At 44.4% G+C, this 27,624-nt stretch overlaps 1 protein-coding gene and 1 long non-coding RNA gene across 2 annotated transcripts in view; both read left to right on the top strand.

Annotated features, from left to right (window-relative positions):
- The window catches only part of LOC309367971, a 370,139-nt gene that overhangs the window by 317,920 nt on the left and 24,595 nt on the right, over positions 1-27,624 (top strand). The window lies entirely within an intron of this gene.
- CD99 (CD99 molecule (Xg blood group)) overlaps positions 19,018-27,624 on the top strand; it is a gene marked incomplete at its 5' end in the record, with an annotated part of 33,202 nt that continues 24,595 nt past the window's right edge. Inside the window, one exon of the mRNA XM_081907683.1 lies at positions 19,018-19,456. Within this exon, the coding sequence (XP_081763809.1) occupies positions 19,018-19,456 (439 nt within the window). The remainder of the gene's footprint in view (positions 19,457-27,624) is intronic.

Below are 27,624 nucleotides of genomic sequence, written 5' to 3' on the forward strand. Positions count from 1 at the left end.
GCTCCTAACACATCTACCAGCCAGTGTGGCCAATTGACCAATTTATCTACCACCACCTACTAAACACATCGCTACAGAGCAGTAGGCCAACAAAAAAATGGCAATTTCCATGGCTACTAATGGAGAACCTTTGAACTGCAAACATTTTTTTCCTGGGTTAATGTATATTACAGTTTTCATAAATAAAAAAAGCATATTTTATTAATCCAAAGAGATTGAAAGCGGCCATTTTCATCAGAAGCAGGTGAAAAGAAAGCTCATACATTCCATGACCCTTGCAGAGTGACATTTCAGAGAAATGCGAAATGTCTATAAATAACTTTAATAAAGCATTACAGTGGATTGAGTACTATAATCTATATAAAAGCATTCTCTCTGCGAATATATATTTATCCTTTCAGCTTCTTCCTTTCCTCCCCAACCTTTTTTAAAAAAAAATCACTTGTCATAATAAAAGCAGAAGATTAATTTTGACGCACCACATCTCCTTGAACAAAGTAGTACTAATTTTTGATTAATTTATTTTTCCTGAGTAGAAGAAGTAGTCTAAATTTAGCCTGACAGAAATTGTTGCTGTATTGGAATGAGGTGTCTGAATGTGAGCAAGTGTGTGAGAGAGAGGCGGGGGCAGAAGGAGAGGGGAAACAATGAACTAAATCAGAAATATTCCACCATATTAATCTCCAATAAAGTCAGAAGGGGGGAACTTAAGGAAAGGAAGTTAGGAAAAGAAAGGTAAGATTCACTGAGGATTCCTCACAGGCTGATGTGCCAGGTTCTGCCCCACATCCATGATGTCACACCCATGACATCACATGGTGCAGTGCAACCTGGTGCAGCGTGTGCATGACATCACACAGCATGGCGGGCCCCAGTAGGCCTCGGTGCACCATGTGATGTCACATGACAAGCTTAGGAGGATGGCAGAAATGGCCCCAGAGAATGAGTGGTTGTCTAGGAAGACCCCCCCACACACTCCCCACTCTGGATTTGCTGTTTAAAGGCAAATAGAAGGGGGTGGAATTGGGTCGGTGAATTCTAACTATCATTTAGCGGGATAAAACTGCATGTAGACGTTTGATCTCCAGGAATTTCCCCAGAGTGGCAAACTCTGCTTGTGACTTACATACATTAAAAGATCTATAGCAGGCATGTCCAACTTGAAGTTGGCTGTGATCCATGATCCAATATAAAAACTGGCAGTGATCTACCACCGAGGGATGGGTGGAGGGTGAACGGGTGCTGCTGCTTCCCCTGAGTGGACAGGAATGGGTGCAGGGTGGGAGACAGGTGTTTCCCTGGGTGCAGGGTGGGCAGGCGCTGGCTGCTTCCCCCAAGGGGGCAGGGATGGGTGCAGGGCAGGTGGGCAGGTGTGGGCACGCCCACAGCATCAAAATAGCCTCTCCCAACATCTCCAGCGGAGGGCGGGTGGCGATCAACCAGAATTCATCACCAGGATCTACCCGTCGATCGCGATTGATGCGTTGGACATGTCTGTTCTATAGCATTCAGTTAACATAGCCTTTCTTGATGGGATATATCAAGTGTACTGTACTCCTTTAAGTGTACACAAAACACTGTTCTATGGCTTAAATTAAGCAGATTAGATAGGAGGCCTTCTGAGAACTAAAGGCAAGTTATTCTGAACTCCCTGGAGGAAGAGTGGCGTGCAAGTATAAAAATAAAAGCTTTATCTCATTCATCCATACCAGGCAAGTTTGATCATATTGTTGTTCATTCCTATAGTAATTACTGAAAACGACAGCTGAATTAGGCATTCAGAAAAATAAAAATTGCATGGTATTTCCCTCCTGGGAATGGATTGCTTCATACGTTTGAATGCCTCCTCATGTTTAAAACAGCAGCACACCATACTAAACAGCACATCAGGGAAAGATTTAGGCTGACAGTCAGCTTTCCACAGGCATGGAGATGTTTACAACAAAACACTGGGCCTCACAAATCACCACATACATTCTCAAACATCTAAAAATTAAATCTGAGCATCCCTGTTTCGTGCAGCAGGCAGCCTCCCACAGAATGACAAAAACAGTTTTGTTATCCAGCAAGTCGTTTGTTTGGGCTTTTCCCCTGCTATATCTCCTTTCTCAACCCTCACAGCTTGCATCAATGATTTCATGCCTGTTGTTGTACTGTAGGTTTCCTTGGGAGAAGCTTATTGGCTTTCCTTCTCCTCGTACGGTGCAGTTTTTAAAATGCCGTACCCCCTTTCAAATTTAAGTCTTAATTATGTTAGAGTCTCATCTGGATGCTGCCTTTGATGGGCTTGTTCTACTGACTAGTAGGGCTTGAGGAGAAATTCAATTCAGCACACATTAAAAGCTGAAGCAGACAGAATGAAACACAGCTATCCTTCAAAATCTGCACTTATCGGTATTTTGCGATGTAGTTCTCCAACCAACCAAAGCTTACAAAAAAATGCATATATTAAGGGAATATTTGTAAAAATATATTAGTGTAAATTAATATATATTAATTAGAGGAAACTGTGTGCATAAACGTGTCCACATGAAATTATGTGCATATGAAATGTGTTATTTCTATTAGGAAAAATTCACACTAAAATGCTGATGAATTTGCTGCAAAATGTGGAATACTGAATTTGAGAATAGAAAAATGAAAAACAGGCGAACTGAAATGGACAGGTGGTCCAGCCCTTTGAATCTGCTCCTTGAATTTCTTCAGATATCTCCCCCACCCCCTTTGCTTGTCTGGATAGCTGCCTCTGTTAATGAACTATTCTCTCACAAAGTCTTCATACGCATCCCACACCCTAATTACCAATGCTTCCCCATTACATTCCGAGTAAAAAATGTCCCTTAATATTGATGTTGCACTTTCCATGTGTTCTTTGTGAAATCAGATTTGAGAATATGTTTGCTGCAGAGTAGGTCTCAAGGTCATACATATGCCATTTATTAAAATGAGCACAAGGTCAAGCACACAACCAGAAATAATGTTGTTTTTAAATGCGCTGGCTGTGATGTATGTATTCCATTACACTGTGTGTTAATTGGGTCCAAAGTGAAACACAGCCCTTATTTTGATAAATTTTCTGGTGTTTATTAGCAGACTGGAAGCAACATATTTCTAGGGGTGGCTTCTAGTGTCAGAACTACTTAGCTAAAAATCAGATTAAACATTCATGTGTTGTTTTAATTAGACTGAAATACTGGGGGGTGGGGGAGTGGATATTAGGAAGACTGAGAATTAAATATCAGATCTAGCCCAAGGGCAAAACATAGATTTCTTTTTTAAAAGCATGAATGTTAGTTGTCATGATGTGGCATGTGAGTAGGCTTGATAAGCTAACAGTTTTTTCACATACAAACACTATTCCCCCCTACAAAAAATAAAATAAAATTATATAACACGCTTAAACAGAATTAGAACTGCAAATACAATGACAATATAATTGCAGTTATTATTACTCACACTTGTTACCTGCCTTTCACCTGTGGGCCCCAGGATGGGTTGCCACAATTTCCATTTCAATATTAAAAACAGTTAAAACGAGTTTCAGTCACAAGAGTAGGGTGGGTTCTGAAAAACCCTCACATCTCAGTTGTCAAAGGCAAGGATGAAGAGGCATGTCTTCAGCATTCAACAAAAACTGTATAGTGAAAAAGTACTAGACACACCTCTGTGAGGAGGGACCTTTCCCAGGTCACCACCAACCCAAATTTGTTTGGGTGGTGGAACTATGAAGAGCTTAACACCTGAGAGGGTCAGTAGGGAAGGAAGTAGTCTCTCAGATATTTGGGGTTTAAGTCATTTGGGCTTTAAAAACTAGTGTGAACACCATAAATTGGGTTCATTCGAAACAGAGCACATTGGAATGGTGACAAGTTCAAGGGTACTTCCTCCATTTCTCGCTTCATGTGGGCAGCTAAACAAACCAGGATTCAGCACTTAAGTACAGGGTACTTGTATGTGTGCGTTCTAGAAACTATGACTAATTACTTTAAAACAAAATCCAGGATATGAAGCCATGGTTTGAAATGGGCTTAATATCTCAACTTGTTTTGAGATATTATGGTTAAGTGCTGAATCTTGCCTTCTTTAGCTGCTTCAAAGGGGCTCCGTGCCATTTGGACAATCTCTGGCTCATTGAGTCAGGATTTTTGATTTAGGTTTTCATGCAAATGTGTCCCACAGAGTTTATTTATGAGAAAGCGCAGATAGAAAAGTGACTCTTACAGTCCCATCCTATCTTAGTTTAGAATGGCTAAAGATACTGAAAAGTCCTTCAATTTAAAGGAATTATAGTGAAATTGTATGCATGTACATTGCAAATCATATAAAGTGGAACCTCGGGTTGTGGATGTAATCTGTGACGGAGGCACGTCTACAACCTGCAGCGTTCACATCCTGAAGCGCCATGTCTGCGCAGGTGCCAGCATGATTTAGTGCTTCTGCGCATGCCTGAGCGGCGAAACCCGGAAGTAACCTGTTCTGGTACTTCCGGGTTTCCTGTGGTCCGCAACCAGAAAACACGTAACCTGAAGCGTCTGTAACATGAGGTATGACTGTACATAGCAAATATGGCTGCGATGTTGTTGGACTCCCATCAGCCCCAGCCACCGCAGCCAATGGTTAATGATGATGTAGTCCAATAGGATAAGGAGAACTATAGTTTAGTCATCCCAGATGCTTAGGCTTGCAGCTTAAGTGTGTGGATTGCAAGCTCCCCAAGAAGAGAAGGTGGAATGCATGTCAGAAAGTATTATATGTCTTAGAGTGGTTATAATTTCAATTTAGTGATTGAGGATCACTGTCCAAGCTCATGAACTCAAAAGATCATGAATAATGGTTTTAACCATTACTGGATCAGCCTCCATAGCACAATAATAAATTATCAGTAGCTGAATATTGCACTAGCACTGTTGATAGGAGATATCCATGTAAGACAATGGGTGCATTCCAGAAAGGATTGTATTTTTGAAATGGAAACAACTACCACTGACAAAACTTGCAGGAAGACTAGTTATGAACTAACAGTGCAGATGACAAAGTCAGGCACTATCAGTTTCCAGAAGGGGGAAGCAAAGAATAATAAACAGGGATAGCTTGCACTTCATTCAACTCCTGGCTACTAATGATCTCAGTGGAGTGGACAACATCTGGTCATTTTTGTTTGGCTCTTAGGTACTTGCAAGGATTCTAATAAATCTCTAAACAATGAGACAAGAAGCTTGGTTTTTCACCATTTTTGTGTTTTGTTTTTGAAGTAGAAAAGCTCATGTAATGATGAGTGCACAGAAAGCACTAAGCACTGTTTGAACCATGACGAAACATGCTAAATCCGGCCCGCTGATGATCCGGGAATCAGCGTGTTTTTACATGAGTAGAATATGTCCTTTTATTTTAAAAGCATCTCTGGGTTATTTGTGGGGCCTGCCTGGTGTTTTTATGAGTAGAATGTGTGCTTTTATTTAAAATGCATCTCTGGGTTATTTGTGGGGCATAGGAATTCATTCATTCCCCTTCCAATATAGCCCGCGCACCCCCCCCCCAAGATCTGAGGGACAGTGGACTAGCCCACTGCTGAAAAAGTTTGCTGACCCCTGACCTAAATGCTCCAAAGTGGAACTTTGCAGATATTTCCAGAAACCTTTAGTTACTGTATAGTGGCATGTGGTCGGTGGACATGGGGAACTAGACTAGTCCCTTAATTGTTCCCCTGGCACCTCCTTCCCAAAGCCTGGGGAGCTTGTGCCCATCTTAAGGAGGGAAGCATGATGCTCTGACAGGTCCAAGAGCCCTCCTGCCTGGCTTTGGGAAGGAGGCAGGAGAGCTACAACATCCTGTCAGAAGTCTGATGCCACCTTCCCAAAGTTTGGGAAGCATCTGCTTGGTTCAGGGAGAGATGCATGATGCTCTCACACACAACATCTCTTCCTCCCCACCCCCATTGCCCTCAGACTCTGGTCCTCTAGCCCTAATTATTCCTCAATGAAAAATTTCACCACATACCACTGTTACTGTATGATCTGGGGCCCTCCAGATGCTGTTTACCCCAACTCTCATTATCCCTGACCAAACAAAAAAAAATTCCTTCCAGTAGCACCTTAAAGACCAACTAAGTTAGTTCTTGGTAAGAACTACAACACGGCTACCTATCTGTAACTATCCCTGACCATTGAGCATTCTACGTGGGGCTGATGGGAAATAAATTCCAACAACGTCCGGAGGCCATAGGTTCCCCAGCTCTGCTGTATGTAAGCACTGCCATTTGCTGAGGGTAAACAGATGAGTGTGTCTGATTGTTAGTATTCATTTACTGTATTAAAGGTGGGTGGTGCTGTGGTCTAAACCATAGAGCCTAGGACTTGTCGATCAGAAGGTCGGCGCTTTGAATCCCAGCGATGGGGTGAACTCCCGTGGCTTGGTCTCTGCTCCTGTCAACCTAGCAGTTCAAAAGCTTGTCAAAGTGCAAGTAGATAAATAGGTACCGCTCCAACGGGAAGGTAAACAGCGTTTCCATGTGTTGCTCTGGTTCGCCAGAAGCGGCTTAGTCATGCTGGCCACATGACCCGGAAGCTGTAAGCTGGCTCCCTCGGCCAATAAAGTGAGATGAGCGCTACAACCCCAGAGTCAGCCACGACTGGACTTAATGGTCAGGGGTCCCTTTACCTTTACCTTTATACTTCCCTTCATCTGAGAATCACAGGGCAGCTTCTAATATAGTGCACAGCATAGAAACAAAAAAACAACAATACGCCTCTTCCCACATTTTGGATGAGTTTGCTCATTTCACAGCAAGAAAGTAGGGGATCTTATTTGCATTTGAGTTGAAATGCCATAAATTTTCTTAGAAAAAGTTTATAGCTTGAGGTGGCTGGTTAAAGACACACCTTTTCCCACAGGCATTTGGAGAAGTATCCTGATAAGATAAATGGATTAGTTGCAGTGGCAGAGTACATTCCTATTCAATGAGTTGCCAAGAGTTCTGGAATTGTGAATTTTAAGGACTTTGCTATTTTGCAAGTATTATGTATTCTTGTTATCTTTTTTGACTTCATTATAAACCACGTTGTGGTAGCATGCCATATCAATTAATATTACGTCTAAAGATGCATCTATAATTTATATTAACTCTGAAAGTAAGATGCTTCATATTCAATAACATTTCTACTTCTTCTCTTTATAGTGTTTCATCTCCATATAGAGAAAGTACACTGGTGTATTGCCCACATCTAGTGTTCACAGAAAAGTGTACCTGCCATTGAGCTTGGGGCTGGGCCGGGCTGGGCTGTGGTGTCATTTGGTGGTAGAGGACAGAGCTGCTTCTGTCAGGTGACATGCCCTGTGTCCCTAGTTGACCTAGATAATAGTGTCCTGTCACCAGTATTTAGGTGAGATTCAGCACCAGTCTGGTTGGTTTCTGCATGTGGAATGAGGGCAGAGGGCATCTTTCCCTTTTCCTCAGGCAGCGAATGGAACCCAAGGCAGAGGAGAAATTGACGTCCTTCTCTCCCTGTTGCAATGCAGACAACCATTTCCATAATAAGCTTCTATTGGCTTTTCTAAGGAAGCATCCACTGGCACCAGCGAAGGTATCCCTTGAATTGAAGATAGCAGCTTCTAAGTGGGAATTCTAGATGGCACTGTGGGAGGTTCCACTTCCCATAACCCCATTGTCCCAAGGCAGCTCAGGGTTCCCTGTAACTCATGTTTCCATAACTAAAATGTACATATTCATTTGTCATGCAATTAACATTACATCAAGGTTGGTAGCCCTCATTTGTGCTGCCATATTGCATCATCGTACAAACCCTATACAGTGGTACCTCAGGTAACAGACGCTTCAGGTTACAGACGCTTCAGGTTACAGACTCCGCTAACCCAGAAATAGTACCTTGGGTTAAGAACATTGCTCCAGGATGAGAACAGAAATCGTGCAGTGGTGACGCAGTGGCAGTGGGAGGCCCCATTAGCTAAAGTGGTACCTCAGTATAATAACAGTTTCAGGTTAAGAATGGACCTCCAGAACAAATTAAATTCTTAACCTGAGGTACCACTGTAAAATAATGAAGTATGTCCAATGAAAACACTATTGGGTCTATTGGGTCATAGGTACATTATTTATGCTTATCTTTGGCATTCACTAAATAAAATGAAATGTGCTTGTGGAAGGGGGTGATTGGTTTTTATTTGCTTTTATTTTATTGTGTATTTTGTGTCCTCATTTTGTATTTTTATGTTGTTTTATGCCCTGTGATCTTCGGATGGAGTGCAGTATATGAAACAAACAAAGAAACAAATCTCACTAGTTCTGTGCATGCACACACACACAATCAGATATAGATTGTATGAATAAAGAAATGGTCAAGAAAAATATATTAAAATGTACTGTGGGAAAGCCTGTATTTTTTAATTTTTTTTTAGTAGATGTCTTGCAAAGATAATGTGAGCCAATGGATAGGTGACATTTAATTAAGCTTACTGACAAATGTGAAAAGATTCCAAAGTTTCCTTTTTAGACCTTCTTGAAATATCATGCTGCTGGCATCTTCATAAAATGCCACAGGTTTCTCAGATGCCAGGCGATCACATGCACCCTGTCTGAAACCGTGAATATCTGTATGGAAGATAGCCTTGCTTGCTTGCTTTTTCAAAGGAAATTAATGGGGCTTCAAAGATGGAAATCTTAGAGAGTTGATCTGCAAGAGCAAGTGATCTAGCGTTGCTACACATTGTGCAAAAATAACTACCGTATTTTTCGCTCTATAACACGCACCAGACCATAACACACACATAGTTTTTAGAGGAGGAAAACAAGAAAAAAAAATATTCTAAACGAAATAGTGGATATATGATTTTTGTGGTTCATGCTGTGGCCACAGACATGTGATCTGACAGTGAGTTTGGAGTAGCCCAATGCAAAAATCCTGAGGATCCATGTGGATCCATGCTTTGTAACCACGGAGGAGGGAAGGAAGGGGAACCATGGATCCTCTGCTCACAACTGCAGCAGATTCCCCCCCCCCCCGCCACCCACAGGCATTCGCTCCATAACATGCACAGACATTTCCCCTTTCTAGGAGGAAAAAAGTGAGTGTTATGGTGCAAAAAATACGGTAAATGGATGAGAGACACTAAGAACCCTGATCCCATTATCTGCTGCACAAGGCCATAGACAGATAGCATGTCAAGGAAGCTTTATCATTGCCCACATTTGCCTCTGGCCCTCCCCACCTCAGGCATGCGGCCCTTGGAATGTTGCTGAAAAGTGAATGCAATTCCCAGCCTCAAAAAGGTTCATTGCTATGTGCCTGAGGCATCAGGATCAGTCCTCATCTTGTCCTTTGTATGAGAAGAGCAGGATCATATTTTCTTACCAACCGTGGGTATGTATTTCAGATCAAATCTTTTTCATCACTGTCAATAGTTTTAAACAGTACTGACATCCACCTGCCTTCAGCTTGGCAATGGCATTGACTCAACCTAACCCTGAATCTAACCCTGGATAAATAAATTCAGCTTCATTTCGCATTTCTGATCATATCCGCTCATGATTTCACTCGTACGAGAGCAGCGGTCTTTGAAAACCTGGCACATCTGTCAAGAAAAAGAAGATAGTTTGTTGACAAGCCTGCTCTTGGTATGCGAAGAACAGGTTTCGGGAATCTGACAACTTGTATAGCTATAAGATGATCATACTTTGGTTGTTCTGCCTTGATATAATCTAGATTTTGCTTTTCATTAATATTTACCGCAAGTTAAAACTCCCCTATCACAGCACAGAAAACTCAGTGCACAATGTTGCTCTGTGAATGGAACAGCATGCAATGTATGAAGTGAGCTTGCTTTCCCTTCTTACTCCACCCTGGCAGAAGCCGGGGAGAGATGTACAGAACAGAAAGAAGGCAGGAAAATTCAAAACCAATGAGTCACATCTGTGAGGGCAATGAACTGAACTGAAATGATAGAAGACTTGGTTGTTCGTATACACCTGAGACAAGGTGGCCACACCTCAGTCTTAGCAGAAATGGGAGGAAATTGGTTCAAGGGGTAGACAGTTGTTGATTTATTTTAAGTTACTTAAACACAGACAGATTTTCTTTGGGAATTCCCACCTTGGGCTGTGCTCTGCTAAAGAATTTCAAAGCACAGTGACAGTCAGGTTGCTAGTTATCACAAGTATGCTGAGAAAGGAGTTAAGGGGAATAAGGGATAGGCAGAAGACTGAGTAGCACTTGGAAAAAAGCAATCTGTTTTTAATGCAAATCTCTCTCTCTCTCAAATGGCTTTTCATTGCTGCCTGCTGATGTCATTTTTTCCCAAAACACAATTTTGGATAATATAAAAAATATATAACAGAATATATGTATGAGTCATGAACTAATGACCAGATTAATGTGACTTTGATCACCATGGTTGGCTAGTTTCCGCACTGAAGTCGACGGATTAAAAAAATCACAGATCAGCCCTCTGGAGCATTTTGTACAATTGCAGTTATGCTTGCTATTCAAACTCGGTAGCAGTTTGATGTTCCAGGAATGTACACAATCTGTATTTTTCTTTATACACTTTATCTTGCTTTGGGTAACAATTGTGTGCAAAAGAAAAGAAAGCCCCAGGGTTGTTTTAGTAATGATCTTTACTGCTTATCATTACTGCCTAGTGTAATGTGGACGGAAAAGGTCAGCAGGCATGGGGCTGTATTTCTCCTTCAAGCTGAACAATGCGGCGATTTGCATTCAGTCCTTTGTGCCTTGCTACGTCTATGATCTTGAGGCAGGGGAACGCAACAAAATCATTACAAGAAAAACTCAAATGAAGGTTCTATAACCTTGAGATCGTACTTTATCTTTGTTTGCTTAAATGAAAAGAAACCCACACATAAAACTGATGCGGCAACATTGCTGTCTTGGGCTGCACCCCTCCCCCCAAGAATCATGACAACTATAATTTGTTAGGGGCGCTGGGAATTGTAGCATTGTGAATGAGTAAACTGCAGCTCCCAGGATTTGGAGTGGGGCAGGGAGAATGTGCTTTAAATGTATGGCATGTATACAACCTTGGATACGACAAGATTTGAGACAAACACAGTTTTTCCCCCATTTGCTTTAGAACAGGTTGGCCCTCCAACATTCTGCATTATCTTTCCCATCCTGTGCCCTCCAGATCTTACTGACCTACAACTCCTGTCAACTCTGACCATTGCCCATGTGCCCAACAGCATCCAGGAGACTTGTCAAGGGTGGTTCCCAGCCAAGGAATGCGTAGGGCAGATAATTATTTATTGTCAAAGATAACACTTAACAGTCGTTTCTACAGCTCTGGATATATACACAGACCAACCCACTGGCTAGGCAGCGATTCCCAGGTCTGTTCTTTAGGGAGCAGTTGCAGCAGTTACAATACCTGGGATAGCTCAGCTGGTAGCACATGCAACTCAATCTCAGGGTTGTGAGTTCAAGACCCATGCTGGGCAAAAGATTCCTGCATTGCAGGGGGTTGGACTAGATGACCCTCAGGGTCCCTTCCAACTCTATGATTCTAACAGGGGGCTGCCCACCCTCCACCAGCTTAAATACCTTCCCCCAACAGGTTGCATGCATGCAGCTCAAGACTGAGCCTACATGGAAACTTTCTCTGCACATCTCTTTTCAATTCCCTCCTGGTTCTGGGAGACAGTGCAGCAGGAGAGGGTGGGGAAGCACGTGGCCCTTCACTTGCCTGACCTGCTTCTTCCTCCTTTTCTTGTGACCCATCCTGTGCTCCACCCTCCAGTGCTGAAGCTTCCCCTGCCTCTGACTCTTGCCTCCTAGCTGGTACAGTTCCCCACAAATCACTCACCCCCTCTCCCAAGAGGGACTCCAGACCCCCTGCCCCTGGTAAAGGTAAAGGTAAAGGGACCCCTGACCATTAGCTCCAGTCGTGGCCGACTCTGGGGTTGCGGCGCTCATCTCGCTTTATTGTCTGAGGGAGCCGGCGTACAGCTTCCGGGTCATGTGGCCAGCATGACTAAGCCGCTTCTGGCGAACCAGAGCAGCGCACGGAAACGCCGTTTACCTTCCTGGCAGAGTGGTACCTATTTATCTACTTGCACTTTGAGGTGCTTTCAAACTGCTAGGTGGGCATGAGCAGGGACCGTGCAATGGGAGCTCACCCTGTCATGGGGATTCAAACCGCTGACCTTCTGATCGGCAAGTCCTAGGCTCTGTGGTTTAACCCACAGCGCCACCCGTGTCCCTGCCCCTGGTACACTCTCACTAATGGCCTGCCAGTCCCTGACAAGACCACAGATTCTCTGTTGCAGCTTTAGGAAGAGGTGGGACATGATCTTTTACCTTTCACCTTCAACCTTTAACCTTTAACTAAGCAGATGTAATCCGCTCTTCTCGGCATTCTTTGCGATAGGGTTGGTACCGCATAGCCATCTTCATTGTACTTTTATGTTGCGATGTCGATGGATCTCTGTGTGTGTGTCTGTGTGCTTGTGTTTAATAGCTGCTACTCAAATATTCTCAGAGATGCTTAATATCCCACTGGTAGGTGGGTAATGGATGGTGGTAAAGAGAAAGTGAGTGCAAATGGGCCCCCACAAAGGATAGTTTGAAAAATCTTCCCAAGAGGAAAACAAAACAAAACAAACCAGTAAACCGGAGGGTACTGTAGTGTCATGAGGGTATAAAATCACATCATCCACCCAGAATTGGAAGCAGACACATCTACTTTCCATTTAGACACTGATGTGCTGATCTACTCTTGCATTTCTGATTTGTTTGTTTGTTTTCCATAGAATTGCAGAGTTGGAAGGGCCCACTAGGTTCATCTAGCTCAACCCCTTGCAATGCAGTAATCTTTTGGTCCAATGTAGAGCTTGAACCCGCGGCCCTGAGATTAAGAGTTAAATTAAACTGCAAGAGTTAAATCCTTTTCCATGTTATAACTGTTTTCATGATAGTGGCATGTGGGAATACTCCTGCAAATTAAAATCTTCTCAGGAGGCACTTGAGCTTGGAGTTACATTACCCTGAACAATCATCAGGATAAGAACATTCCCCAAGGAATACTACAACTGCTGCTTTGCCACAGTTGGCTGCGCAGTGTATTTGGCTTTAATGCAACACATCTATTTTTCAGCAATGAGCACCAGGAGCACACTCTAACATCCTCTTCGATAGCTTCAGGAAGCTGGGGTGGGGGAATAGATGCACAACTCAGATTTCTATCACATCCAAAACCATTCATCCACTGTGTTTCACTGGCATAAAGGAGGATGCCAATTTGGTAATGCTAGCACATTTCATTGAAGGAAAAGACCAAAACTAATTGGGAATGCTTCAAGCCATTATGTGAATGAAATTCTGCTTGGAGATATGTATTTTCACATCTTTAACAGAAATTGTAATTCTCAAAGTCAAAAGAGTCCCCCCCCCTTTGTCTTTGTCAAGGAAATGAAAACAGAAAAATACAGGAAATAAATGGTTACTTAACAATACTGTCTTTTTCCTCTCTCTCTCTCATTGTGGTGATAAATCATTTCCTGCTGTTCTTCCATTCTCCAGCTAAGCAGTACAGTATTTCAAGTCCCACATCATGGCCACCCCACCCCACAAGCTGTTGCTAAGTGAAAATACAACAATGTTGGCAACAGTTTGAGAAGTCGGAGAGCTACATTTAATAGGCAGACAGCCTATTAGCTTGGCAGCAAGTTAGTAAAACTACTGAGGCTTCAATGCTGGTTGTTTCCATACATACACCCACTCAGCAGCAAACATGCACTGTTTGGCAGCCAACACACATTCATCCAAAGGGATTCCAAACTCTGTTTTGTTGTTTTATTTATCCATCATGTGCTCTTCAAGGCTGGGACAGGGAACCCACACTTGCTCCTGAAGGGCACCCTTTTCAGTCTGTTTCCCCCAAAACTGGCTCACAGCATAAACTTGTACTCCTTTGCTCATCCACAAAGACATCACTTCAACACAGCCAGAATTTGTATGCATCCCTAAAGTTCAAAGCATGCTGGGAACAAGAATACAGGTATTGTTTCCTTTTCCTGACAGCTGTTTTCCGATTTAGTCTTTGGGATTCAAAATGCCTGTGCTTCCCTGCAAAGTGAAGCTTCTGCTGCTTCACAGAGCATCTTACAGAAGTGACAACTTCTTTGACTTCTACCCTTTCATGAGATGGGCGACTAGATGTCCTGCCTGCCAGAAGCACTATATAGGTATCATACCTATCTATGAAAGGAGAGCAGGTGGCTCAGGTACTGGGCAAAACAGGAGATTGTATCTTTCTCCAAGACTGGGGGTCTTGTAGAAGACACACATTAACGCCAGTGTACGTAGCAAGCAGCAAGAAGGCAAACTGCTAGCTTAAAGTTAATGGTGCCTATGCAGGTTGAAGGACTTGAAAGGCAATCACATCCAAGCCACACAGTGTGCATACGGACACCTCAAGTGTTATGTTGGCATGATGAGGTAACATTTACAAGTCTTTAAATCAGCATCTGATGAGCTCAGACACAGAGTATCCCACAATGCATGGAATCTAATACAGTGGTACCTCGGGTTAAGAACTTAATTCGTTCTGGAGGTCCATTCTTAACCTGAAACTATTGTTACCTGAAGCACCACTTTAGCTAATGGGGCCTCCCGCTGCCACCCCGCCGCTGACATGCGATTTCTGTTCTTATCCTGAAGCAAAGTTCTTAACCCAAGGTACTATTTCTGGGTTAGCGGAGTCTGTAACCTGAAGCGTCTGTAACCCGAGGTACGACTGTATATGGCTGCAACAAGATTTATTTATAAAATGTTTATCCCACTTAATGTACCATAAGAGAAATCTCTAGGCAGTTTACTTAAAAACAATGGGTTGTATTCAGAGTAGTGCTAAGAAAATCATTCTGTCAGCACAAAGATTTCTCCTCCTCTCTTCTCTCCATGCTCCACTCCATGTGTTTTGGAATTTCCCCATTTTTCCACAGCAGAATTATTTAGCTGAATACTGCCCAATAAAAGTACAACATTCAATAACGTTTTCTAAAAACTGAATAAAAAACAAAATGGTGCTGCATATCACAAATAAGACTAAGCAATGCAGAATCCAAAACATGGGAAATTAAGAGTCAAGAGTCCACGAAAGCTTGGGTAAATATAGACATTTTAAAGAGATGATTACAGGTCACTACTGTCTTTGCCTCACAGATTACCTGAGGGAGAGCATTCCAGAGGGCAGCTGCTATCACTGAGAAGCTCCGCTTCCACGTTGTCACCTGACCTTTTCTGTCATAGCAATGGCCTTCTGAAACTTTAGCAGGGTGGAGAATTTTACCAAAGATAAGCTCTGACAAATTAGATTATACTGAACATTGTAAAAACTGATAGGTAGTATAGATTTGATATGGTATCTCCTGTGGAGCTAACGGGCAACTGATTCTCTGAGACACACAAAGCTGTCTTAAAGGAAGTCACAGGAGCTTGTGCCTATATTCCACACACAATTGAGCGATCTACTGCACACGTTTCTTTTGCCCCTGAAAAGTACTTCTTGAGAAACTGGTTTCATTCTGGAAATAAAAATTACTGCATTACCCTGCAGTGTGTCTATCAGAAAACAGTTTTATGCAATTCTGGTAATGTGGGGTGTACCCACACTTGTCCAGTGTTGTTGTGGATGGCTGCATACCAAGATCAGTTTCTGTGCTACAAACAGGTTAATGTGGATGCAACTTCAGTTGTGAAGACCATTCACTCATATTTGTGAATATTTTGTGCCATTCCTGCTCTCTCCTGACATTTTGAAGGGTTGTCAAAGCCCTAGTGGATGCTTCTGCCCGTATGGCAAATGCACTTCCTTTACCTTCTCCCCCCCAAAAACCCCTTCCCCCATTCTTCCAGGATGTTTATCAGCTCTGTTGCCATTACTGCTGCCATGATGCAACCACTGAGCAACTTTGCTTGACTCTTTCCTCCTGGATCTCAGTTCTCTAGGGTAGGAAACCACTGCTTTCAGTCACTCTCAGTGGAGTAGGTCCTGCAGGAAGAAGACGGAGAGCAGGTGCAGACGAGTTTATTTTGACTCTGATTATGGCAGCACAATTGTCTCAGAAGGTGTGTGAAGGAGGATGAAGGTATATGAGTGAGGGAGATAAACCTGAGCAATTGAATAGCCTAGTTAGCATGACAGGATGTTCCAAAGCTTGTGGACCATTTTGTATGTAAAGAGTTGAACTGACCTTGGATTCATTTATTAAATAAATAAACAATTTGTGTTGATTGTGGGCACAATCAATGGCTTGAACAATAATTAAAACAGCTCCCTTTCTGTTTGCTTGCCTGGTTACCTAGAACGGATTCTAATCACCGCAGGCAAATAAGCAAGTAGCTACAGTACTTAAAAGCCCATCTTAGCTTCATGTGACATGTTCGTGAGGAATCTGTTAGCTGAGACTGTTCTGGACTAGGATACCACTGAATGTGGTAATGAAATGTGTCCTTGATGTAAGAGAAAAAGAAGATGGCGAAAAGAGTGACTAATATTAAAGTGATTTAGAAATGCATCCAGGTTTCATAGGAGAAAACAAAAATTATTTCAGGAACTACAACAGCTTGGCACTTTTTTCATACAATATTAACTGTAAAAACAAATGCTGAAGATTGACGAAAACAAATGACAACAATGTGAATTTTAGTCATACCAAGTGATTCATTGCAGCTCAGTAGTTAATGCTTGAGTTGTTCCTTCCTTGGCTTAAATTCCGTTGTGCCAAGTTTTGGAAACACGCTGTTTAAACACTGTGTATGACTACACGGTTTGCCATTTCTGATACAAACTTAACTCCCATTCTATTTTCCTCCCAATAAGAACATATGTAGAGCCTGATGGATCAGGGCAATGGTCCCTCTAATTCAGCCTCCTTTTCTCCTGTGGGAAAACTGCAAGCAGAATTCAGGCATAAGCAAACGCTTCCCCTTTAGTGGTTTCCACCAACTAGTATTCAGAAGCATTAGTGTCTCCAGCTATGGAGGAAAAGCATTTCCATCATGGCTAGTTGCCATTGATAGTCTTATCCTCCCTAGGTCTCCCAAACAAGCTGATATAAGAGTCTGTTTCTCCTTCGGAAAGGCAGACATGTATGTAAAGATCATATTAACTGTAACTGTTGTTGTTGTTTTTCAGAATATTTTAACTGTTTTAGAGAATTTTTTCATTTTTAATTGTGGGTGTGTTCGCTGTCCTGCGGTCCTTCGGCAGGAAGGGTGGGATACAAATTTTGGCAAATAAACCCATTAAATAATATGGGAATAAAACACATGGGCCTGCCTTCTGCCAAACATAACAATATTTTAAATCCATAGTACGGAAAGGGAGATCCTTGAATAATGCTGGCACAAACTCTGTATAATGCTTTCCAACAGGGGAGAAAGGTTGGGTCAGAGTGTAACAGTCCAGTAAACTTAGCTGGTGACAAATAACTCTGGAATTATTTTAATTGTTAAGCGCAAACAAAAACACCACCCACCCATAATACCAGTGTTCTCCTGGAGCTGGAGAAATCAAACCTTGAGTAACCACTAAATAATCATTTTTGAAGTTCAATTTATGAGGGAACTTAATATTTGCAACTTTCTATAGTATAAAATATCTCTGCACCTTGTCTGTGCAGAGGAGAGGCCATAGCCACCGCTCTGAGGCTTTATTTTATTTTTTACAATTAAGTGATGTATAAATTTTATGAAATAAAATAAATAGCTCAGTGCTATTCAAAGACATGATGCCTACCAGGCAACAATACTTTGCTATGCTCACTAGCAACCACTCCATAAATTAAGACCAAATTTGACTAGCTTTTTTTTCTTCCTGTTCCAGAGCTAGGGAAGTTTTGGCCCTCCGGGTGTTGCCGAACTCCTAACTTTCATCATCCCCAGTCAGAATGGCCAGTACTCAGAGATGATGGCGTTGTAGTCTAGCCGCATCTGAAGGACAAATTCCCCATACCTATTTTTACTAAGACAGCACCTCTGATCTAAGCATGTGCAGTCTGTATTATTATATTAGCTAGACGTAACCTGCCAGAAGAGGTTCAAGCATCCTCACTTGATAAGATGTCTGGCTTGTGTGAAGCATCCCTCACAGATCTAACACTACAGTGGTACCTCGGGTTAAGTACAGTACTTAATTCGTTTCTGAGGTCCATTCTTAACCTGAAACTGTTCTTAACCTGAAGCACCACTTTAGCTAATGGGGCCTCCTGCTGCCGCCGCACCACCAGAGCACGATTTCTGTTCTCATCCTGAGGCAAAGTTCCTAACCGAGGTAATATTTCTGGGTTAGCGGAGTCTGTAACGTGAAGCGTCTGTAACCCGAGGTACCACTGTACTGTTGTTGTTTAGTTGTTTAGTCGTGTCCGACTCTTCCTGACCCCATGGACCAGAGAACGCCAGGCACCTCTGTCCTCCACTGCCTCCCACTGTACTAGGTTGTCTCAAAGGGTTGTGTCCAACTAAACGGAGTGGGTCAGTGTAGACCCACTGAAATAATTGACCCTAAGTTAGCCATGTCCATTCGTTTCGATGGGTCTGTCGGCTACAACATATATAAGGCTGGCCTGCCCTCATAACATCCAGAGCGCAATGGCTTATCATATGTATTGCATTTATATCTTGCATTTCCGACAACCAGCTGAAGATCGCGCACGTGGTTCTCTCCTCCCAAGTTTATCATCAGGCCAACATTTCAGGCTGCGCGTGTGAACTCTGGAGATAAGGGCGGATTTGAACCCCAGCCTCGGCGGGATCTCCAAGCCATCCCTGCCGCCACATGCGGACACAAGATGACCCTGTTGGCCTGCCCACCTCAGCCCTGCCAAACTCCCCGTTTAGCCAAATCTCTAGCCAAATCCGGGCCCCTTCCGCTGTGATCTGAGCAGCAGGCCTGCGATTCCACACACCGTTCCCTTCGCAGATGGAAGAAAGCCCAGCTGCGCCACACCCGAGCCGGCGGCTGCCCGCGGGTTTCCTATTACTTCGGGGCATGACTCAACGCTGGTGTCTTCTCCTGGCCACCGGGGTGGGCGGTGCTCTCCCTCGCCTCTCCTTCCATTGGCTGCCGGCGCTGGGCGCCCACTCCGCATTGGCCGCCCTTCTCCTCGGGGGCGGGTCTCCGAGCGAGCGCCGCTCCGAGTCCCCTTTTTGGCTGCGGGGCTGCAAGTTGCGGGCCGCTTGTTTTGCAGCTGAAGCGGAGAGGGCGAGGAAGGGAGCTCGCGGGAAACGGGGTCGCTCGCTCCATCCTCTGAGGGGAGTGGGGGAGAAACAAGGAAAGGACCCGAGCAGGGATTGGGAGCGCCGCGAAGTTCGCCTCAAGTCTCGGCGGGCGGCAGCAGCAGCAGCTGTCGACGGCGGCGGGACCATGACGAGACTCGCCCTCCTGGTGCCTTTCGCCGCGCTGGTGCTGCTGGCGGGACGCGGCCGAGGTAAGGAGCGCTGCTCGGCCCTTTCCCCCTCGCGCGCCTCTAGCCTTCGACGCGGGGCGCTGCCCGTCCCTCTCTCCCCCAGCCCGAACAAAGGCTCCGGGAGAGCGGCAGGAAAAGGGGAGCAGCAGCAGCAGCCGCGCCCCGACGGGAGGCGCCGAAGGGACGCCCACCCCTGCCCGCCGCAGCGCCGCTCCCCGCCGCCTTTGTGCTGCCAGCCTCGAGGAGCGGGCGAAGGGAAGCCCCTCTGCACATCCTCGAAGACATCCTCTTCTTCGAAGGCTCGGCTTACCAAAAAAGTCCCCGGCTCAAATCCAGGGCTTTTTTTCCCCTGGGGGTACGCATACCCCTAAAATTTTTGTGGGTTTTTTGTCCTTTTGTCCATTTACCGCATTTATTTTTCCCGATTTGAACTATAAAATGGTGGTTTTCTGGAGTCCAAATGAGACTACCCCTAAACATTTTTTTTCCCAGAAAAAAAAAATCACTGCTCAAATGGATCCTAGAAGGATTTTTTTTGGGGGGGGGGGTGGGAATCGCAACGGGGTGACAGGCGTTTGACCCAAATTGGGCTGTAAGCAAGTTGTTTTTGTTATGTATTTAGGGACACCCTGCCTTTTCCCCTGATAGGGACACAAGGCAGATAAAATAAGAACAGCTTAAAACATAGTGGGCAATAATAATAATAAAAAACCCAATTAAACATTAGAGTCTGGGACACACTTCCAAGAAGAATATGCTGATGGTTTATCTTTAGGCCACATGGACAGGATCACACCCACAGGGATGCCAGGTTGAATAAAATATTGGGGGGGGAGGTAAACCCTGCCCCGCCCAATCAATCACATGGTGGGGCACACCCACACTATTTGAATGGCAGTGCCCATCAACTTGGGGGGCCCTGGCCCCCTCAAGTATGGGGGCAGCCCATGGACATAGCCAAGGGGGGTCAGGGAGGGGCAGCTGCCCCCCAAAATCAATAGAAATAAAAAAATATAGCTAACTGAGGTTCTCCCCGCCACCCCCAACAAAGGTCTCTCCCCCCCAACAAAAATCCTGGCTACACCTTGGCCCTTAGGAGTTGGCTCCTGTGGTACCCGGGTGTTGTCCTAATATTGTGGAATTATTCTCCCACTTCACCCCTTAAGCTTGCTCTGAAAGGAGAGGGAATTCTGCCTGCATCATGTCTACATTCAAAAGAGATGTCACTGTTAAGATCTTAGATAAGTATGTCTTTTCTGGCTTCACTTCCCTGTTAGACATGCCCACAGGTCTTTGTATGAAGCCTTTCCCCAGTTGTTTAAGGACCTGGTACTATAAACTTGGTAGTGCCTATTCCGATGCAGAGCAAATGGTGCTGAGTAAGGTGGCTGGGTGGGAACTTAGGGTAAAATGTGAACTGGAGGGTATTTGTGGAAATTCATTCTTCCTGTTGGCTGGTTGTGCCAGACTCTTGTTTATTTATTTGCCACTGAATTAACATCCTAAACAAATAGGAAGGTAGCCTTGAAATCTATTATACTTTTATGGGGTAGGCTTAACTGCAACCTAATATTCTTTGGACTTGTATATTTTCACTCTATATACAAATATAGAGTGCAGCCCTATATAGGTTTACTGTACTTAGGGGAAGTCTCACTGAGTTTAGGGGGCCTTTCTCCATAGGTGCATTTAGGATTGCAACCTATGTTACAATCCTAAACCATTCCACGAGTATAGAAAATGCAGTATTATTAGCAGACTATTAACATACAACGGGTCCAGTTAAGGCAGGCTTCCTCAACCTCAGCCCTCCAGATGTTTTGAGACTACAATTCCCATCATCCCTGACCACTGATCATGCTAGCTAGGGATCATGGGAGTTGTAGGCCAAAAACATCTGGAGGGCTGAGGTTGAGGAAGCCTGAGTTGTGGACTAACTGTGACTGCTAGTCACATTATTTGAGCTGACTTCTTTGGAAGATATTTATTATGAGGATGGGAATTGCCCTTTATGTGATTCAATAATTGGGAGGGGGTGCACATGATGCTAGAATTCCATCCTCCTGTGACATCTGGGGACACCCTGCCCCCCGGAATCATCACAGTTTTTGGAAAAAACATGTGCACACCCATAGGTGAAGGATGCATACAGCTGTTTTGGTCTTGTATGTGGTGGAGTAGATCTAAGAGTGCTGTTTTAAGTATGACAATATATTCACACTTAAGTGGTAATCTTTGTCTGAAGCAGCCCTGATGTACTGGAAGAACAAAATTGTCTTCTCTACAGCATATTATTCTATCATCATTGTCACCATCATCATTATTTAAAAAAAAACCATTTGTAACAGGACTTTCTTCCTCGGAGATCAGAGCATTGGTTATTGCTCAGGCTGCACATGATATTTTTCTTTCTTTTTATCTAAAGTAGTCTCTCAAGCTGCAATGCCTTGTGGGAGAGGGGGGAAACATTTTAACCCTTTCCATTCCACTGCTTTTGCACATCTGCAAATTGTCCTAGAGCTGTGTTTAGCTTCATTTATTCTGCCCCCCCCCCATGAACTACAAGCAGCTATGTGTGGACAATAACATAGTTAGTGGTCTGCACCGGCAGTAGGGGGGCTGTAGAGTGTCATGGCAGTGGAAGACAGGAGTGCCTGGCATGCTCTGGTCCATGGGGTCACGAAGAGTCGGACATGACTAAACGACTAAACAACAACAAAGGGTGTCACGGGGGTCTATAGGGCAGCACGGGAGCGTGGCATGGGAGCTGCTGTACCTGGGGGTAGGGGTGGGATTCTGTGCCTCAGGGGAGCTTGCAGGTAGTACAGTGGTTCCTGGGCATTTCAGGTGCTGCAAGGGGAGGTGGAACCACTTCCCATCCCTGAAATCAGTGACTGCCCTAAACAAACTCAGCAACTGTGGTCTGCCTCAGGCGCCGGAGGGGATTGCTGCACCACGCTGTGTGTGTGGAGGTGGAAAAGCATCAGAGAGCAAAGGGTTAAAATGTTCTATCACACGCCTCCTCTTTGCATCATGTTCAGTTAGTCTCTTAGCCTTAGAACAACCCACTGAGTTAGGTTAGTCTAAAATATTCTACAGTACTGACTTGACCAAAAGCACTCCTTGAACATTGCAGCTGAGCGATGTTAAAGTTGAACGTATAACAAGTTGAGCAGTGCAGTTGTTTTGCTCTAATTGCATTAAGTTTAACCAGGCAGGGAAATAGCTTTCCTTGAATGCCTTTCCATTTTGGAATTCTGGCCCAGATAAATTCCCATTTTAGGCAGCGCAGCTAGTTACACAACGTTTTGACTACAGCATAGTTCTCTGTGACAGGCCCAAGTTTTAAAAATGCATTTACTTTTTGTTAGGAGAACATAGGGAATCCTTACTCTATTAGATGCCTTAAAAAAGTTTAATACCATAGTTTATTATCCACCACCTAAACAAGTTTATTTGGACATAAATCTAGATTTCAATGATACCTGTATCTGGGTAATATGCTTGGGATGGCTGCCTTGAACTTTACAGTCTTTCTCGGCCCAAACCATTCATCTTCCTGCTCCTAAAGTGAGCATTATAGTTTTCCAATAAACAATTTTAGAACTGGCTTGCACACATGTAAGTACTGTACTTGGATCCAACTTCTGTGGGGCATGTGCCACTCTGAGCAAGCCACCTCACTGGAACTGTTATGACTGTTCACTTATGCCTGGATAGCTCAGTTGGTTAGACCATGGTGCTGATAACACCAAGGTTGCAGGTTCGATCCCTGTATGGACCAGCTGCATATTCCTGCATTGCAGGGGGTTGGACTAGATGATCCGCAGGGTCCCTTCCAACTCTACAGTTCTATGATTCTATGTTAGGCATATTAATCATTTCCTTACCAACTATCAAACAACAGAGTCCTACAGTAGTATGTAGGTTGGCAGGGAAGTACACATATTGTTTTGCAATTAAATGTTTTCTCACTTCTCCTTGCAACAATGGGCAAGTATAAAATAATATTTGTCAGCTGGTAACCTGCCAGTGCATGTGCAAGCTGCATAAGCACAGGCAAGATGCAGCACTTCCTCTGGATACTTAGAGAGACTTTTTGTGTTATTCATGAGGCTACAGTATGACAAGTGAAACATAGGGGAATAGAGAGCAGCTGTTGTGAAAGTTGTCATAGATGATTGCCTATTGCCTCTGTAGGCAAAATCCCCAATTAGGAGTGAGACCAAGCAATGATTAATAGGAGACCAAATGCAATGAGATTAATAGGAGCAGTTAGGAACATGGAAAGCATGCCTTCTACTGTGTCAGAGTTCTAGTCCATCTATCTATTGCCTATGCCTACACCAGTGGTGGGGAATTTTCTCAGCCCAAGGACTTCATACCCTCGTGGCAGCCTTCTGGGGGCTGCATGCCAGCAGTGGCCAGGAGCAGAGGCAAAATGGCAGAGCAATGGTACAGTAGGGTGTATTCCAGCCACAAAATGCCTGGGTTTTGCACACACTTCTCCATTCAGTCCAGCAAGAGGCATTGGTTCAAGGACTCATTTCAGCCAGGCAAAAGCACTTGAAATGGACAACAAGCATGGCTGCTGGGGGCTGGCCTGGGGAGAGTCCTGAGAGCTGGAGAGAGGCTTGGGGAGTTGCATTTAGTCCCCACGCATGCGGTCCCCCCATCCCTGGCCTACACTGACCCACAATGGCTCACCCAAGTTTTCAGAATGGGGACATTTCCAACCATGCCTGGAAGCTCCAAGGATTGAACTTGAAACCTTCTGCCTGCAGAGTTTGTTCTGCCACTGAGCTGTGGCCCCATGTCACAGAATTGCTGTGTGAGCTGCTTGTCCTAGCAGAGATTGCTATTGCCCACCTGGTTATGCATCAGGTTCCAATTATGTTAGCAAGTGGGAATCTTATTGGTGCAGGGATGTTTAAAACAAGACAGCTTAGCAGAAATATTAGCATTATTGTATTTTATGTTTATTGTTCTGGGGATAGAAGAAGAGGAGCAGGGTATAAATATGTTAGTACTGAACTGGCATCCTGCCCACCTAGCAGTTCGAAAGCACGTCAAAGTATAAGTAGATAAATAGGTACCACTCTGGCGGGAAGGTAAATGGCGTTTCCGTGCACTGCTCTGGTTCACCAGAAGCGGCTTAGTCATGCTGGCCACATGACCCAGAAGCTGTACGCCAGCTCCCTTGGCCAGTAAAGTAAGATGAGCGCCGCAACCCCAGAGTCGTTCACAACTGGACCTAACAGTCAGGGGTCCTTTTACCATTACCTTTTTACTGAACTGGCAACATGCAATAATATGTATTGTAGGAAAAATCCTAAAAATACAGCAATAAAATTAATCCAGCCGCCTGTCCATAGTACAGGTAAATGAAAGCATAAATGCAGGTATTGTAAGCTCACAAGGCAACAGCAGTGCATTAGCTGCTTTAAGTATAGGGTCTTTCCCCTACAAAACTGCTGTCAAAAGAACAAAAAGGAGGAACAGCATCTTTGTTGGAAGACAAGCTGTTAGGCAATTCATTCCAGATGTTTGTTTTCCTCAACCCTTATTGAATAAACCTTGAACTTTTGCCAGCAGCTTTGTGTTTACTGGGTATGTTTATCCTGTGGATTGCAAATGGTCCACCTGCTCTCTCTTCATTCCTTTCCCCCACTTGTGCAAGGAATATAGCCCATTTCCAGGGGGGGGAAGGAAGCAATGGATGATGATGGCAGGTGAAAGAAAAGAAAGAGAGAGGCATTCAACACTGAGCTTTACAGTCAACAATGAGCACAAGCTTCGCATTAAGTGCTGTCTGCAGTTATACATTGGTGTTACCCAGAATGAAACTGTATCACACTCCAGTGTGGGTAAGACTGCCATGTTAAAAGCCTGGACATAATCTTAGGTGCTGCATCTTTCTGTGCATCTGTCTGAGGAGGGCACATGATGCAGCTTCCTTGGAGAAGCTAAGAAGGTCTGGATCTCCTTTTTCTCTAGATCCTCAGTGTCCGAGGGTGTCAGTACTTGGGAAACCTTGGCTTCCATGACATCATGGAAGACAGGGGGCACTCACACAATGCAATAAACATTGTAAAGATTAAAAAAACACCCAGCAAGATAGAATTGGGAACCTATTGCATTGTTAACTGGCTGTAGTGATACAGTTACAGATTTGATTTGAAGATATTCTGTTGACTTGTGGAATAGCTGGGCCTCTGTTCTCCTTCCATGGCTGGAAGCTTCTTCCATTAACAGAAGTGAAACTGTTGGATACATTCCTGTTAACTACAACATGGTGGTGTAGGTTTTCTTGTATCACTGATTGTAGTGATACAGTTACAGATTTGATTTGAAGATATTCTGTTGACTTGTGGAATAGCTGGGCCTCTGTTCTCCTTCCATGGCTGCAAGCTTCTTCCATTAACAGAAGTGAAACTGTTGGATACATTCCTGTTAACTACAACATGGTGGTGTAGGTTTTCTTGAAAATAATCAGTGCAAATATGAATAATTTGTAGTGGAAAAATTGCTGGTGCCCTAATACTGATCTAGTTAGCATGCCTGTTTTGCCCTTATTTGGTATACAAAGCCCAAAAGAGCTCCTTTGAAATGACCAAGTTTGCCTAATAATGCATCTACAATTGGCATCCATTCTTTGTTACCAATTAACTCGAGAGATCTGTAGGGTGGCAACATGAGAATGGGCCTTCTCTGCAGTGGCTCCCCCATCTGTGGAATGCACTCCCCAGGGAAGTTCGCCTGGCACCTTCATTATACACTTTTAGGCGCCAGGCAAGAACGTTCCTTTTTAACCAGGCCTTTGGTTGATTTGATTGACATCTATGCCCTTTTAAAATGTGGAGGTTTTTTTGGAAGGTGGGTTATTAGGTTGTTGTTTTTATTTTGATTATATATTTTGTGGTTTTATATTCTGATTTTGTTCTGTGAACCACCCTGAGACCTTCGGCTATAGGGTGGTATATAAATTTAGTAAATAAATAAAACTTTTGCAATGGACAATTTTCTGCAGAAAATTTTGCACTCCCATCAATATTACTAAATTATTGGAGTGTAAATATAGACTGGGGAAATTGGAAAGAAACTATAGGCTGAAGGTAGTCATTTGAGACAGCGTTATTCCCCTTCCATACGAAAGTACTGTATTTTTCGTCCCATAGGACGCTCCGTCCCATAGGACGCACCTAGTTTTTTTTGGGGGGGGAAATAAAGGAAATTTTTTTCCCTTTATTTTCCCCCCCCCAAAGCAGGTCGGGGAAACCAAACCAGGTCGAGGAAGGGCGCTGCACCTCCCTGAGCTTGGTTGGCTGGCCGATGTCTGCCTCAGGCAGCAGGCTGCTATCCGCAGCGTGGGGAGCCCTGCGGGGAACTCCTGCAGGGCTCCCCACGCTGCGGATGTGTGCCCGGTGCACAGGGCACTCTGCTTCAGGGTGCACCGCCCGCCCGGCGGCAGGCTGCTATCCGCAGCGTGGGGAGCCCTGCGGAGAACCCCTGCAGGGCTCCCCACGCTGCGGATGTCTGCCCGGCGCACGGGGCGCTCTGCTTCAGGGCGCCCCGCCCACCCGCCCGGCGGCAGGCTGCTATCCGCAGCGTGGAGAGCCCTGCGGAGAACTCCCACAGGGCTGCCCAGGCTGCGGATGTGCTCCCGAAGCGCCGGGCGCTCTGCTTTCAAGGCGCCCGACGCTCTGGGAAGCAGGCTGCTATCCGCAGCCTAGACATCCCTGCCGGACCTCCTGCAGGGCTGCCCGGGCTGCGGATGTCTTCCTGAAGCCTGGAGAGCGAGAGGGGTCGGTGCGCACCCACCCCTCTCGCTCTCCAAGCTTCAGCGAAAGCCTGCATTCGCCCCATAGGATGCACCCAGATTTCCCCTTCATTTTTGGAGGGGAAAAAGTGTGTCTTATGGGGCGAAAAATACGGTATGTATTGCATCATGAGTCTCAGTGAGACAAGGGAAATCCCAAATCTTGTTGCCAAGGTCTTGGTTGCAATCAATTTTGGGTAGTATTCCTACAGATGAATAAGTCAAATCAGTCTGGCATGCCTCATGGCCTTCATTTTTTTGTGGGAGGTGCAAGTGTTAATTTATGAAAGTTTAGCCTTGTATTAAAGTATCAGAAAAGTCTTAAGGATAGGATTCTTGAACAGCTAACTGTATTCCAAAAGAAGTACTG

This window comes from Podarcis melisellensis, assembly GCF_964234715.1.
Source record: "Podarcis melisellensis genome assembly, chromosome: 4".
In the NCBI taxonomy this organism is placed as follows: Eukaryota; Metazoa; Chordata; class Lepidosauria; order Squamata; family Lacertidae; genus Podarcis; species Podarcis melisellensis.